The following is a 14,682-nucleotide window of genomic DNA, read 5'->3' as shown; positions in this document are numbered from 1 at the left end:
AATGTCACTGAACTTTGCAAGTTACTGAATTTGCTGGGGTGTTACTTAAACCTCCAAACATAATTGGAGGTGGATGTGGGAGAAACAGTCCAAGACCCACACTCGACTTGGGAAGATTTGGAAAGAGTCCCATGATGTCAGGTCCCTGCTGGGGCTTGGTGGAAAATTTATACAAGTATTAGTAATTATTTAACAATCAACTTGTCCTAAACTTTTATACCATTTATATAGTGTTTAATTTACATTGATTTATTCATTTTACATGTAGTAATTAATTTTGTCTTACTGACAGATGATTCTCAATGACTGATTTCAAGACACATTCCGGACAGGTACTTTTTAACCCTTCGTTTTGCTTCAAAAACCCTTATTCTACTCTGGGGTTCTGCCAGCTATCACAAAGCAATTTATGGAGGGGGGGTCTTGGGGGACCAACCTGTGTGGAAGTAGGGAGGTGGGAGGTGAGTTTTCATGTAGATTGTATGTTTACTTAGGGTAGCTTTGGGTGGAAGATTGGGAGTTGGGTTGAGAGGGGGGTGCTTAAATCTCCCCCAGTTAACCCCTTGCTCTTCTTAGTGAATATTGCTTTAGGCCATGCTTAAGTGAACTCTAAGATATTGGAAAAATTTTCTTTGCTTTAGAAAGCAAAGTAGAAATTCCCAAATTCAGTTTGAATCAAAAATCGGGGGAAATGATAGAACGAACCAAACCGAAAGGCAAACATTTTTTGTTATTGATTTCACATTTCGATCTCTGTTACATGTGTTGCAAATGTCATCTGTCCGAAGGTGAGAGCTTCAGAGACAAGTGTTTGAAATGGCAGTGGAGCCACAGATACCAAGTGAGCTCTGTGGTTTAGCTGTACTTGTTCAGGAAGTGCTTGTCCACTTCAGTTGTTTCTGGGAGATGTTGGAAGAGGGATCTGCAGTCAAAACAGAGTGGGAGGCATTTTGATCTGCTAAACTTAGCTGTTTCTCTCTCTATATATATATATGTATATTTTTTTAAAGAAAATTTCCTTCTTCCTTTCATTCTTAGTTTGTAATCTCTAAGTATGAATTCATAACTATTTGGTTTAAGGTATGTACATCTCTAGAGTTAAAATGGAGAGAAAACTTATAGTGGACATCTCTTTAAAAATTTTTTTTTTTGGGGAGAAGCAGTGCCTTGATGCTTTAGTATCACAGGATATGACTATTATAGGACACTCCTGTTATTATTAATGAGAAGGACATGTATCCTTCATTTTGCAACTTTTCATCCTCAATGACCTTTTAAATATGGAAACTGTTGAAGTCACATTTTAATATTAATGAATGATGTAAAAGGTAAATGAAGTTCAAATTATTCTAATACTCACATGTTAGGATCTGTGTCTATATCCGTATCTTCTCCATAGGCTTGTCATAACTTTATAAGTGGCAAAGGGATTTGAGTGCGAAGCCCCACAGATGAAGGCCGTCTGCTAGTGACTGAAGCCTACTTAGCGGATGGCGCCACCCTGCAGCAGGCAGGTTCCCACCTAGACACATATGTTCTGATGCTTTTGGTCATTATTCTGACCTAGACTTTCACCAAGAATGAAGAAACATTCGTTTGGCGAAAAACATGCCTGCATTTTGAGAAAGTTCTCCATGCCGTTGCCCAGTCTGGCTTCTTGCTGGGTCAGCTTTGAGTCGGAGCCCTGAGGACAGCAGGTCTCAGATCTAGTCACTGTCTTCTCCAGCCTCCTGCGACTGCATCTATAACTCTGTCTCCCAGTGCAAGAGTTGGGCCCCTTTGGGGATTTCTGCCATTATTTTTTCAGAGAAGGTATTCAGCTCTGGTTTAGCTTGTAGCAACAAAGGTCTTTTTGTGTCTCACGATTCCTCTCCCCTCTGCCTCTTCTTTCATCCCTGTAGCATCTATTATTACCGTAATGTGACTAAGGGGGCCTTCTCCCTGTCATGTGCCTCCCCTACTGTCCTGGTGGAAAATAGTATGTTCTCTTACCCTTTACATCCATCATTTCCACCTAAGCACAGCGTAGCAGCCTCTGGGGAAAGAAGCATGAGCCTGCACACACATGTTCACGACTGTGTACACGACTGTGTCTAGGAGCATGAATGTGCACAATGTGTGTTTAGGCAAGAGTGCATCTTTGCAAGGCGTGAAGGTGTGCTCGTGAATGTCCCTATGTAATGTATGAATGTGTGCATGTGCAGGTGTGTGCGTGCTTCTGTGTGAAGCTGTCGGTGCATATGTGTGGAAGTGTGACTTTGCCGATCAGTGGGCACAGCTGTTGATCATGCACTGTCCAGACCACAGTGCTTTAGCTCCTTCTAGACATTTTCTCCATCTCTATTTGTGTTAATTATTCAAATGGTAATTAGTGGCTCTGCCCCCCTTTGGTCACAGTCTCATAGTATTTGAGGGATGGTCATATATTCATCAGATTTCAATAAATCCTTTCCAACATTATTGTCCTTGTTGTATTAACTGGCACCTGCCCTCCGACGTTACACCTGCAGGAGAATTCCACCACGTTTGGGCGCATTTCCGAAGCAAGGCCATTGATGTTCTGTGTTTTAAAAAATTAATTAAAAAAACTCAGATCTCGGGAAATTCCAGCAGTCAGTCTCCTTTTTTTATCCTAATCTCTTCATAGTAATGCTCACAAGTACCCTTGGTCCAGACAATTCTTCATTCATTCTCCACCCCCCACCACACTCACACCCAAACTCCCCACCGCTGGAGATTAGTCCTTTGTGAGTCAGTGCACAAAAGCTTTCTTAAAGTCCCAGTAAATTATACCCCTGGTTTCCCTCTTGAATTCCTTTTTGTTACTTTTTCAAAATATTCTATTAGTTTTGTTACGTATGATCTCCCTTTTGTGAATCCATGCTGAATATCTTTAATTAAATCATAACTTTCCCTATTTTGTCCCTGATTAGTGTTTCCAATATCTTCCCCACTGCTCAAGTCAAGCTTACTGGTGTTTAATTTCTTTGATCTCCCTTAGAGTCGTTATTAAATATAGGTGTTGCATAAGGGCTCTTGGCCACTGGTGCTTCTCCCGCTTCCCTGGGTGTTTTAAAAAGGTATTTGCTAATCGTTCCCCTGTTTCCTTGCCTCCTCTTGCACAAATTCTAAGATGGTTCCCATCTGCTCCCAGAGTTATCAGTCCTCAGACACTCTAATTTCTTTCTCACCTGTTCTGCTACTAGGCTGATTTCCTTCGGAAATATTTTCCTCTCCTTGGGAAATGCTTGTCTGTTGCTGGCATCTGCTTTCGTCTTCCCTTTATGGACATGAAAGCAAATAATTTATTTTTCATTTTCTCTAGAAGTCGTCATCCCTTCTTCCAATCAACTATGTTCTATGTATGCCTCCTTGTGTTTTTTAAAAAAAGCATTATAAACCCAGTTCCAGCAAGTGCTTGCTAAGACCCCAATTTGGAAGTAGTGTTTCCTTTCCAAAGGGTTGATAGCATCACCAACTTTTAATTTGGAGCAGGGAGTGCTGACCCTTTGCTAGTGAAACTGTTTTGGATGTCCCCGGCTGTTCTACAGCAAGCAGCATGAAGTCTTGAGGCTTCCCTGACAACCGGTACAAGAGGGACCTGGCCCCCTCTCCGGGTTTTAGGGAGTTGTAAAGTTTACCACGTGTCGCTTTGGAAATCTCTCATTTGAAGTCAGCTTCAGCTGGGAAGTTTGCCTTCACTTTTCTTCTGCTCTGTGTTTCCGATTTTCCTCACACCTGAGGGGTGCATCGGTTCTCCTATGACTCGCTTCCCTTCAGGCTGTACTGTGGGCTCATCCTCAAATGTAATTTGCTTCCTTTTCTTCCTGTGTTCCCAGGACACAGACTAAAAAGACCTGCCCCGTGCAGCAGGTGCGCACCCACGGGTTTTCAGATGCTCTTAGCTGCAGGTGTCCCTGTCAAAGGGCTGGGCCCACAAGAAGTAACTTTGGAGTCCCCGACCTGCAGCCGCGTGGAAGCCTCCTCAGATGCACTGTTCCTCTCAGTTGACCTCATTTCCTTTTCCAGCACAACCCAGATCTGCGTGCTGAGACATCACTCTCAGGTTGTAAATTCTACACCAAATCAAAAGGCCAAATCCTTGCTGCAAACCCACAGGCACTCGACCTACATCACACCAAGGAGCCTGGCCTCGATGGCTATCTCAGGGCCCCTGGGCAGGGGCGGCAGAGGTGTGAGCCCCCACCCTTCCAGCACCAGCTACTGGTCTTCTGCAAGAGAGCAACTTCCCCGGGTCAAATGGCAGAAACGACATCAGCCGACGTTTCCACAGAGTATGAGTCATAAATAGTCCTTTTGACATTGATTCACATCAAAAGGCAAGCAGCCTGTGCTGTTCCCTGTCCCTCGTCCCTAACACAGAAGTGCCTGGAATTTGCCCACAAACAAGGATTTGTAATTTTAAAAGCTCAATAAAGGTAGTAAACAGACACACTCGAGTCAGTTTTTAAAAAGTGTTTTTAATTGGGTCAAACAGTCACTTTGGGGAAAAATAAACATCGTTTATACTGGTTCTTTCAGTTCACATGTTTTTGAAAACCAATTGCCTGGTGCAGACCTAGTTCGTAATACCATCCAGAAATGCTGATGATAAATCGGTGGGCCCAGGGTTCCCTCTGAACTTCAGGGGTTTCTTCTTCACCACAGACCACTGTTTCTCCACTGAAAGAGTCTATAGTCCCTTCACTTCAGAGCAATGGGGTAGGACGGCTGGGGTCCTGATTCCACAGTTAACCAGAATGAACCCTGGGGCTTGAGCCACCTCACGGTATGCCTGACAGCTGCCCCAGACAGGGAGGACAGTCCTCTGTCAGCCTCTGAGCAATGTTCCAGAAGCAATTTATAGATGGACTTGGTGAGCAAAAAGTAAGAGTCACAGGTGCTTCATAATAATTACTTGCACATTTCCAGAATCGGACATTCTGTCATTTAATAGACCTAAAACTAAAAAGCTTTTGTCTGTGAAAGGTGACCAATAGAAACAGCGTTTGGATTATATGATATCCCATAACTTAATCATATGGCTCTTAAGAGGGGGACATACACAGCTGTGTCTCACTAATATGCATGCAATATGTGTAAACTGATACGCTTTAATTCTAAACTTGTTTTTAGCAGGAAGAAAAAAGCATTTAGATGAAGAACATTAAGATTCAATATTAACCATTTTTTCCCCTTTGGGCAAAATTATTCATCACTTGATATTTATTAAAGCAGCATTTTGTCTTTTTTTTTTTTTTTTTTTTGGCTATTGTGAGATGCATCCTGCTACTGATTTTCCAAACATCCTCAAAGTTTTGTGGCAAAGTGAAAAAGACACAGGAACAGCCAGTAGCCCCTTTGGGGTCACAGGAAAACAATCGACTTGAAAGATACACACTTGTGCTTTTGAAGCCCGAGAGTCATCCTAACCCCTAGGACCTAGTGACAGGGGCAAAGTTGGAGTAATTAATTTAGAAAGGGCTGACTGGTTTTCCACCTCTCCTATTACACATATTTGATTTGCCCATCCTCTCCGATGTTTTAATTGTTAGTTTATACTGGTTTAATCTGAAATATTTAAGTATATTTGCTTTGATAATCTTAACTAACAACAACAACAAAAAACTAAGACAAAGGAATTGTAGATTGGAGACTTTATTTTCAGGGCAAAATGATACGGGTAAGTGAACATCAACTGACCAGAAATTATTTGCTTCTGTCTGTTAGACACGTAATGGAGTCATTTAACTAGTCAAATTAGGAGCTGCAGAAATGCACCATGCTTCATTACTGAGTTCGAATGGGCACCATTTTACATTTACGTCAAAAATTATCTCATAGCAAATTAATGTTTTCATTGTGCAGAAAGGCTGAAGCTATGCAGTGTTAGCGGCACCTAGAGGCCATTGTGAAAATACTTCAAAGGGATGATCTACAAACAAGGACAAAACGATCAATAGATGAGTGGTAGTGGTGAGAGCCCTGACCCCATCTGAAAGTAAGAACACAGTCATTGAATCAAACTGGCTGTCTTGGTGACCATATGAAGCTCTGAGGGGCCATGACGGTTATCCCAAACTTGGCCTCGAACTAAATATGCTGAAAGAGCCCCTAAGATTTCTCTCCTCTTCTTGTTACTCTTTAAGTCCTGAAAATACGTGTTGTTGTTGTTGTTTCACGGTTTGAGTTTGCTTTTTCTTTTACCTATGGGCTTACATTATGTCAGAATCTCATATTTTAGCCGATGAACATTTCTGTAAATAAGCAAGGAGGGATTTTTTCCTCCCACATTGTAAATTGGCATCCTTAGACTCTTTCTTTTGTCATTGGTAAAAACTTGCTGTCCGTAGAAAGAGGCAACACAAGACACTGTTTTGTCTTAAAAAATACTGAACTGGGTAAATCCTCCATCCAAACAGACTACCAAGGTTGGTTATGGTCCCAAGAATGTCAATCTCTGCTCAATTTAGCGAGAAATCATTTTAAATAAAATAGCAAAGCCCTCCCCAATGAAAATGTGTGTTAAAATGATCTGCAAGTCGTCAGTGACTCTGGGACGTTGGAGCATACTGTCAGAGCAGAAGCAAAGGAGAGAATGGAAGCATATAAATAGCATTGAGAACTCGAGAATATTTCAAGACAATATTGATGTCTAAAATATATGTGAATGACTGCATAATGATCGAGGCAGACATAATTCAAAGTACAGTCAGAATCTGGCCTCCAACTCAGAGCTTTAAATTCTCCAAAAGACATCTGTTTGCTGAGAAAGCCTCACCAACAGCTGCGCCACATAAAGGGGAGAACCCGGGATACGGTTGGGAGTTGGCAGGTAGGGGAGCCTCACAGGGGTCAGGTGGGGTCCTGGAGGGTGGGCACCCACCTTCACTCCACAGGTACCGGAAGTGCGGCTGCTTTGAACAAAGGCGAGGGAGGTGCCTGTAGTTCCTAGAACCAGGTAGCAAATGTCGCCTGTGTGTTTTATCAGAAAGCGCCCCCGTTTTCAGCATCTCCAAAGGCCCAGTTGGGCACCGCGCCTCTCGGATGCTGACAAGAAGATTTGATGTTACTTCTCTGGTCCTTAACTTTGTTTACCCAGCTGCTATTCTTCTGATACTTAACTCTTTCACCTTGCAGAAAGCAAGGGTGAGGGAGGAAGGGAAGCTCCAGGTGTGATTTTTCAGAACAAAATATAATGCTGTGATTTATTTTTCTTAAAAAAGAGAATAAACACGAGGAAATTGAATAGCACCCATTTCACGCTTAACTGTGGTTCACAAATAAGAGTTTGTAATTAAAATGCTGTCTGCAAACCTATTCTGCAGACCCAAAAAGAAAACTTCCTCAGAATGTTATCAACTCTTCAGTTTCTGTAAAGATGCCGTATTTTCAGATTTCAAAGAGAGGATCTCCTTTTGAAAATAAAGAATTGTTGGGTATCATATGAGCCTGCTAAGTACAGCATTTTAAACCCACGCTGTGTTGAAAAATTCAAGAATTTGGCAGTGACCTTAAGGCCACAGATAGGATGATGAAAAATGGGGAGATGAGGGCAGTGTCTAAAGGAAATTCTCTTTTGTTCTAACAGAAGCTTTGTGTGTGTGTGGCTTAAGCAAGTGGTTCAATAGCATTTCTTTGAAACAGAAACAAAAATGCTAAGAGCTGGTTACAAGTACTCTGGTCTTCTTTTCTCCTTAAAATGCAGGAAGAATTTTACCTCTTCTCATGAATCTTGTCTGCTGAAATGTCTCAGTCTTCATGTTATGTTTACCAAGGCCAGGCCGGAGGATCTGATAATTTATAACCATTCCTATTGGGTTTTATGTAATAACTTTGGAACTCATATAAAGTAATGATCCACAAACTCTTTTAATGTTCATTATAAAATATGAAATATTTCTCAGAACCATTGCAATTATGTGACCAGACATAACTGTTTCACACATGAGTAAATACAGGGAGGTTTAACATAACTTTATTATCTTCCTGTCTTTTCTTCTCATTGATGTGATAATACTGTTTTAATATTTTTCTAAAGAAAAGTTAAGTAATTTTAGAATCTCTACTGAGGCCCGCTTTATTGGCTTTTGTAATAGAACTCTCAAATCTAATTGTATTTATGCTCAGACTGACACCACTAAATGTCGTGAATGGAAGGGAAATGCCCCCCAAAGCTGTGTATTCTGTAATTATCGATAGATGTGTGTGTGCTGACGAGGCCTGGGGATCTGGGGAGAGTCGGGGAAGTAAAGCTGAGATGGCAGCAGGCATTTCCACCGTCATCCTGAGGCCCCCGTGGACGCAGAGAGGTACTTTTTTAAGGAGTGAATGAGCCCCAGCGTTCCGTAGGACTCACCAGGAAACTTTTTTCCCCTTCACTCTGTGTGCTGTGTCTGCCTCTCCTGAGTCTGGAGTCAGCAGCAGGCAACTTCTCGGTTCATAGAAGGCTGATCTCCGAAGGGAATTTTCCTGGGCTTCCTGTCCTAGTGATTTGAGCTGAGTGGCATTGTCCCGGTTGCTTGACCTTCACCTGGGGCGTGGGCTTGGGGTCATCCCTGGCGGCTGTAAAGTCTCCTACAGTGATGGAAGCCAGAGAGGGATTATTCTGGAAATCCACTTCTTACTCCCCGTGTGGGCAGTGGAAGCGGTAACACCAAGGCTGGGAACCCAGTGACAGTGCTGCCTCCACTCTGGATGCCCCATCAGAATCTGGGATTCTCCCAGGACCGAATGGTGACTATTTCTAGCCTAGTAAGGTTGGGTGGAAAAGATTAAACATGAGGGAAGGTGCTGTTATCTGGGCATTTCCAAGTCCTGGAGAGGAGAGAGGGTTTCACCATGCTCAACTCTTTTATCTTACTTATTCTTAGACAAGTGTTTCTTAAAGTCTCATGTGCAACCAGGTCCCCATGGATCTTGCAGTGGTGGCGATTCTGACTCAGTAGTTCTGGGGAGGACCCTCTCTTCTGCCCTTCAGCTCCGGGGTCACGGCCATGCTGCCAGTCCAGGGACCACACGTTAACTCTGGGTGTAGCATCTGTCTTCTCACTGCACGTCCACTTTCGGGGAGCAAAGCTGACACAGGGCATGGAGGGCTAGGGGGGCCCTCTGAGAGGCCCATGAGAACAATGAAAACTTGAAGAGCGGCCTGATGGCTGGAGACAGTTCACAGTTGTGTTTTGTTTGACTTGTGTGATATTATACTTTTGCTTTTAATTGGTTGCACACAGTCTAAAAATGAAAGATTTTTAAATTTACAAATCCAGGCTTTCAGGTTCTCTTGAAAAACTAGAATGTCCGGGACAAGGGACAAAGGAGAGGTGGGATCCGCAGGAGCAGGGGAAGGAAGAGAGGTGGGAGCCCCTCCTTTAGGGAGGTGTGGCTCTTCCCTTCTCCGCCAAGAGGTCCTGCCCAGCCTGCCTTGTTCATAACACAAAAGTTTGCAGACAGGATAGCTAGACCCCAGGGAAAGAGGGCTGCTACCTTGGCACACACAGGGCGTTTGCAATGGTGGAGGCTGTGTGCCCCCCTGCTGCTGGCTCTTGTCTGGAGTTCGCAGGAATGGAGAACTCTTGCCCCATCAGAACCCAGGATTCACCCGGGTGCTTTAGCTCTGCCTTCTGGCAAGTGCCATCTTCCTCTTTGAGGAGCTGTTCCTTAGCTCTCTAGTTCTCACAAGCAAGCCACTGGAGAGGGTGCAATTCCCAGCTAATTAAAGGTCTTGAGATCCTCCCCTCCCTGTCACCGACACTTCTTTGAAACGAGCAGGGTGCATGAAAAGTGTCCCTGGCTGCTACCTGGCAGCAGGTGTGAGCCAAGGGCTGGTGCCCAAGCTGCAGGGGCCCAGTGGGGAGGGAGCCTGACCTTCACCTAGGTACATCCAACAGGTGTGGCCACTGGGCACAGTAGTCATCCAGTTCCTAGGTGGGCAGTACTGGGGATTGTCACAAAACCTGGAAAGTTCATTAGCACGTACAATCATCTGATCATCTTCTCACTTGGACCTCTTCACTCCTCACCGCCCGCCATATACACCCCGTCCCCATTCCCTCCTGGAAACTAGTGGGGTTTGTTGGAGTCAGATGTGGCAAAACACCGCCTAAGTCAACATTCGTGGTTCCTAAAGCAAAAGAACTGTGGAATGCTTGTATCCAAAGGTTTCTTCATGACTGCAACTGGTTGAGTGATGAAATAAAGGTGAAACCAAAAAGACCTTTCTGCTTCCCTGGGCAGTGACTATCTAGGCCTTTAGTTCTTTTAACCAGGCGATTGTTGCTGTAATGGATCTCAGTGCTATTGGGGCGCTAACTGAAGCTTGTTTTTTTTTTTTTCTGCATGAAGACTAGGAACCCAGTGCCCCTGAAGCCTGGTGGCTTAGGTAAATTTGAGGGCTGGCCTTGAGGCAGGCTCTGCTGAGCTCCACACTTCAGCTGTGTCTGCCACCCACCCCCCACACACCTCCCATGCTGGGCAAAGCCACTGTGCTTACAACATTGACTTTCTTTATCCCCAAGCAGCATTCACGGCTAACTTTTCAGAAATTTTTAATTCTGAATGCTGGTTAAAGGCAGGATCTTCTGCTGCCAAATTTCTCAAGCTGTCACCTGCACGGTGAACAAGTGAGGAGTGGCCTGAGGCACCTGGCTGTGCTCCTGCAACTAAGAACTCTGTTCTTAGGGACTTAGCACTGGGTACATCTAGGGAGTTAGGAGGACTCACAGGACCCTCAGATTGACAGCTCTCAGCATTTGGCTGCTGGTTAAATAAATCTCACATGAGTGAAAATTTCTACCTGTTCTTCCATTTATAAGATAGAGTAAAATCAACACTTAATGGGTCTTGTAGAGTATTGCAGTGACAGACTGCATAGGGGTAGCCAGGTGACTGCAAGAGCTTCCTGCTCTCTTCATCATCTTCTCAGAGAGCTTTGCTCATTTCTGTTTGTGAATATGAATAAAAGAATCTATTACGTATTGCATTCGGAGAAAGCAGTACGTGGTACCCAATTGTGGCCCCATGCAAGGGGAGGGGAGGATCTCAAGACCTCTAATTAGCTGGGAATTGCACCCTCTCCAGTGGCTTGCTTGTGAGAACTAGAGAGCTAAGGAACAGCTCCTCAAAGAGGAAGATGGCACTTGCCAGAAGGCAGAGCTAAAGCACCCGGGTGAATCCTGGGTTCTGATGGGGCAAGAGTTCTCCACTCCTGTGAACTCCAGACAAAAGCAATACTGAAAACCTGGCACGCTGATCGGTACAGGGAGCAGGAAGTCACTGAAAGGGGAAGGGCTGGAGAAACTGAGGGTGAACTCAGCCCTCACCTCAAAGGAGTTTGCCGTTAACTCAGGGAAATGGAGCTAAACTATGCCAGCCGCATTGCTACCCAAGACATGAGTGGGAAGGGAATGAGACTGGGGAATAGGGCAGAACTGAGCTGGGCCTGCAAAGATGGGGAGGGTTTGGCTAAAACCTAGTGTTTTACAGGTTTATCCAAGGAAGGAATCTAGCAATGATCTCTTTTTGCTCTTTAGTGTCTTTTCCTCTGACCGGTTAAAGATTCCTGTTCATGTTGGCTTAGTGGCTTACACCTGTAATCCCAGTGCTCTGGGATGCTGAGGTGGGAGGATCGCTTCAGCCCAGGAGTTTGAGACTAGCCTGGGCAATATAATGGAACCCTGTCTCTACAGAAAATGTAAAAATTAGCTGTGCGTGGTGGTGCACACCTGTAGTCCCAGCTACCCGGGAGGTTGCAGTTGGAGGATCACTTGAGCCCAGGAGTTTGAGGCTGTAGTGAGCTGGGATTGCACCACTGCATTCCAGCCTTGGCAACAGAGCAAGACCCTGTTTCAAAAAACAAAAAAACAAAACAAAAACCGCTTTCATTGATGTCTGCATGTACTTGAGAGGGCTCAAAATGAGGTAAGTTTTTGCTTCTGCAGCAAGGTGGAGTTCTAGAGTCCTGGAGACCCTCCCCTTGGTTCCTCTCCAGTGCTGTCCTTGGTGTTACTCAAAGGAACAATTGCCTAGTCTTCTGAATTGGGAACTACTTAGAATAAAACAGCTGCGTTTTATATGATGAATTGAATTCTTTTCTAATGAATTTTATCAGACTGCTTTTTGGAGCACATATTGGAATATGGCAGTGCCGGACTATTTTCTAGCATAAGAAAATAAATTAACTTAGGATTGTGAAATCACATTAAAACAATATGAAAACTCTGCCTTGCTTTTGGTTATCCCCTTGGCTGGAGCACATTGCACCATCTCTACCCTGCTGGAAATGCGCTGTCACTCTGTCTCCCTGTGCCCCGTGCAACGATGCTCACGGAACTGTTGGCTGTCAATATCGTTGTGTGTACAACCGGAGCAGTGAGGTTAGTTCTTCTGCAGCACACTCTCCAGAGAGTCAAAGGATGTCATTCCCGTCTCGGCAGGGACGCAATCATACATCTGCTCTCTGGTCTGTGACACCTCACTGTCTACTTTGGCTGTGTCCCTGGGCAGCAATGCCTGTCATCATTTTACGAGGCACAACAGAAAGCCTGGTTCACCCCCGACACTGCAGGACATGCAAGGCCACCAAGGCAGTGTCATTAGGTGCCCCTGGGCTTGGAGGGCCTCGTTCTGATGTTTCTGCTCCGCACGGGGTCAGTCTGAACCATGGAAATTACAGGGGAGATGCGAGGACTGAGCGCATGGCCTGATTGGAAATTGAGAGCCTGCTTTGAAGGCCTTTCTTTCCTTTAGTTATCTCCTTCACAAAGCCTCCTTCTCCTGGAGTTAATTCACAGGCAGTTGCGGCTGGCCCTTTTGCAGGGACACTGGAAAGAATCAGCCAATATTCATCCAAAAATATTTTCATCCAAAACCACACAGATGCTGGCAGTGCTGGTGTGAAAAGTGCAGAAAGAGGACACTCAAAGTATGTCCCTGCATTCTCCTAGTGGTATGTCTTGACCACATGTAGCCAGCTGGACCCTCCAATCCAAGAGCACCTTAGAAAGTCAGAGGCATCTAACAGATTGGGGGAGAGCTCTGGAGAGGGCGTTGTGTGGGTTTAAGCTGGAACGTGATGTCACGTAAGTCACCAAAACTGCCTCAGCTTCAGTCTTCTCTGTGTAATGACTGTGAAAATAGAATCTACCTCGAAGAGTTAATCACTCTACAGACTTGGAGAGTCCACAGGCAATAAGGCTCCAGGGAGATCACTGAGAAAGCAGCAACACCCAAGAGGCAGCTGCCAGCAGACCCTGTGCTAAAGCCACCTCTCCGGTGGCAGCTAGGAGACTGAACTCTCTCGGTATTCCTGCCACTGCTCTGACGACGTCTTGATCTTTCCTACTGACCCTCTCTCCCCTCTTTGCTCTTCTGGTGCTCCTTGGGGCTCAGCCCCGGTTCTCTTTCTCTTCCCCTTGCACTCTCTTCCTGGGAGGTCTCACCCTTCCTTGTAGATTTCTTCTGCTGATGATTCAAACAGGCGCTTGCAACTCTCTTGTCTTCCCCAGAATTTCTTCTTTGATGTTCTCTTTGACTTCTCCACTTTGACATCTCACAGCCTCAAACCTTGCAGTTATCCTTAATTTCTCCTCTCTCTCCAGTCAACCAGAAAGACCTGTTAATTCCATCTCAAAAAGAAATCAATCCAGAATCCTCCTTCTCTTCCATCTGCACCCTGAGAAATGGGAGTCATCTCTTACCTGGATTATGCCGAACTGATATAACAGACCTTACCCAAACCTTTCTACCCCCTTTGGCTAGAAGGAACTTCTGGAAATGTAAATCAGACCATATATCCTCCTGTTTAATACCCTTCAATGACTTTCCATTCCCCCTTTTTTTTTCCTTCAGATGGGGTCTTGCTGTATTGCCCAGGCTGGAGTGCCATGGTGCAATCTTGGCTCACTGCAACCTCTACCTTCCAGGTTTGAGTGATTCTCCTATCTCACCTTCTGAGTAGCTGGGACTACAAGTCCGCACCAGCATGCCTGGCTAATGTTTGTGTTTTTAGTAGAGACAGGGATTCACCATATTGGCCAGACTAGTCTTAAAGTCCTGACCTCAAGTGATCTGCCCGCCTTGGCCTCCCAAAGTGCTGGGATTGCAGGTGTGAGCAACCGTGCCTGGCCTTTCCATTCCCATTTGATTGAAACCCAATCTCCCCTCAGCCACAATGCCCAGAGTGATCAGGTCACTGCCCAACCTTCAACCTCATCTCTCAAGCTCTGCTCCAACCCAGAGATCTTCTCTCCAATCTTTAAACACTTCCAGCTCTTTGCTGATACCCCAGGGTCTTTGAATATACTGTTCTCAATGCCTGGAATGAATGACAAACTCTCTCTCCACCCCAACACATAAACACACACACCCCATACACACACACACACACACACAACACACACACACACACACACAACACACACACACACACACCTGGCTTTGCCTGGCCAACTTTTTCTCATTCTTTGACAATTTCTTACCTTCCACTCAAAAATGCCTATTCCTCTGTTATTCCCTCTCTTGGTCCCTTTTTAACTTCTTAGCAGTGATTAAAAATTATGTGTGTTTGACCTCTTCCTCTCTTTTCTTCTGGTCTGACTCTCCCACTGAACTAAAAACTCTAACCAGTCAGAAAGCATATCTGTCTTGTTCACAGCTTAATCTCCTTCACCGACTACAGTGACC

The 14,682-nt window shown here is 44.8% G+C and overlaps 1 protein-coding gene across 19 annotated transcripts in view; it reads left to right on the top strand.

The window, feature by feature from the left end:
* ZNF536 (zinc finger protein 536) overlaps positions 1–14,682 on the top strand; it is a 486,990-nt gene that overhangs the window by 418,216 nt on the left and 54,092 nt on the right. For 2 of the 19 annotated variants that reach the window (XM_037991384.2, XM_037991383.2), the window contains exon 5: positions 293–332. The exons of 14 other annotated variants lie outside the window; for them this stretch is intronic. In XM_037991384.2, the coding sequence (XP_037847312.2) occupies positions 293–306 (14 nt within the window). In that variant the 3' untranslated portion in view covers positions 307–332. Of the gene's footprint in view, positions 1–292; positions 333–1,399; positions 2,461–3,839; positions 4,453–14,682 lie in introns of those variants that run through there. 3 more of the 19 variants (XM_037991382.2, XM_037991381.2, XM_037991380.2) reach the window with 3 other exon arrangements.

Source organism: Chlorocebus sabaeus, chromosome 6 (assembly GCF_047675955.1).
Source record: "Chlorocebus sabaeus isolate Y175 chromosome 6, mChlSab1.0.hap1, whole genome shotgun sequence".
Taxonomy (NCBI): Eukaryota; Metazoa; Chordata; class Mammalia; order Primates; family Cercopithecidae; genus Chlorocebus; species Chlorocebus sabaeus.
The sequence above is the reverse complement of the archived record's forward strand: the minus strand, read 5'-3'. Positions and strand labels throughout refer to the sequence as shown.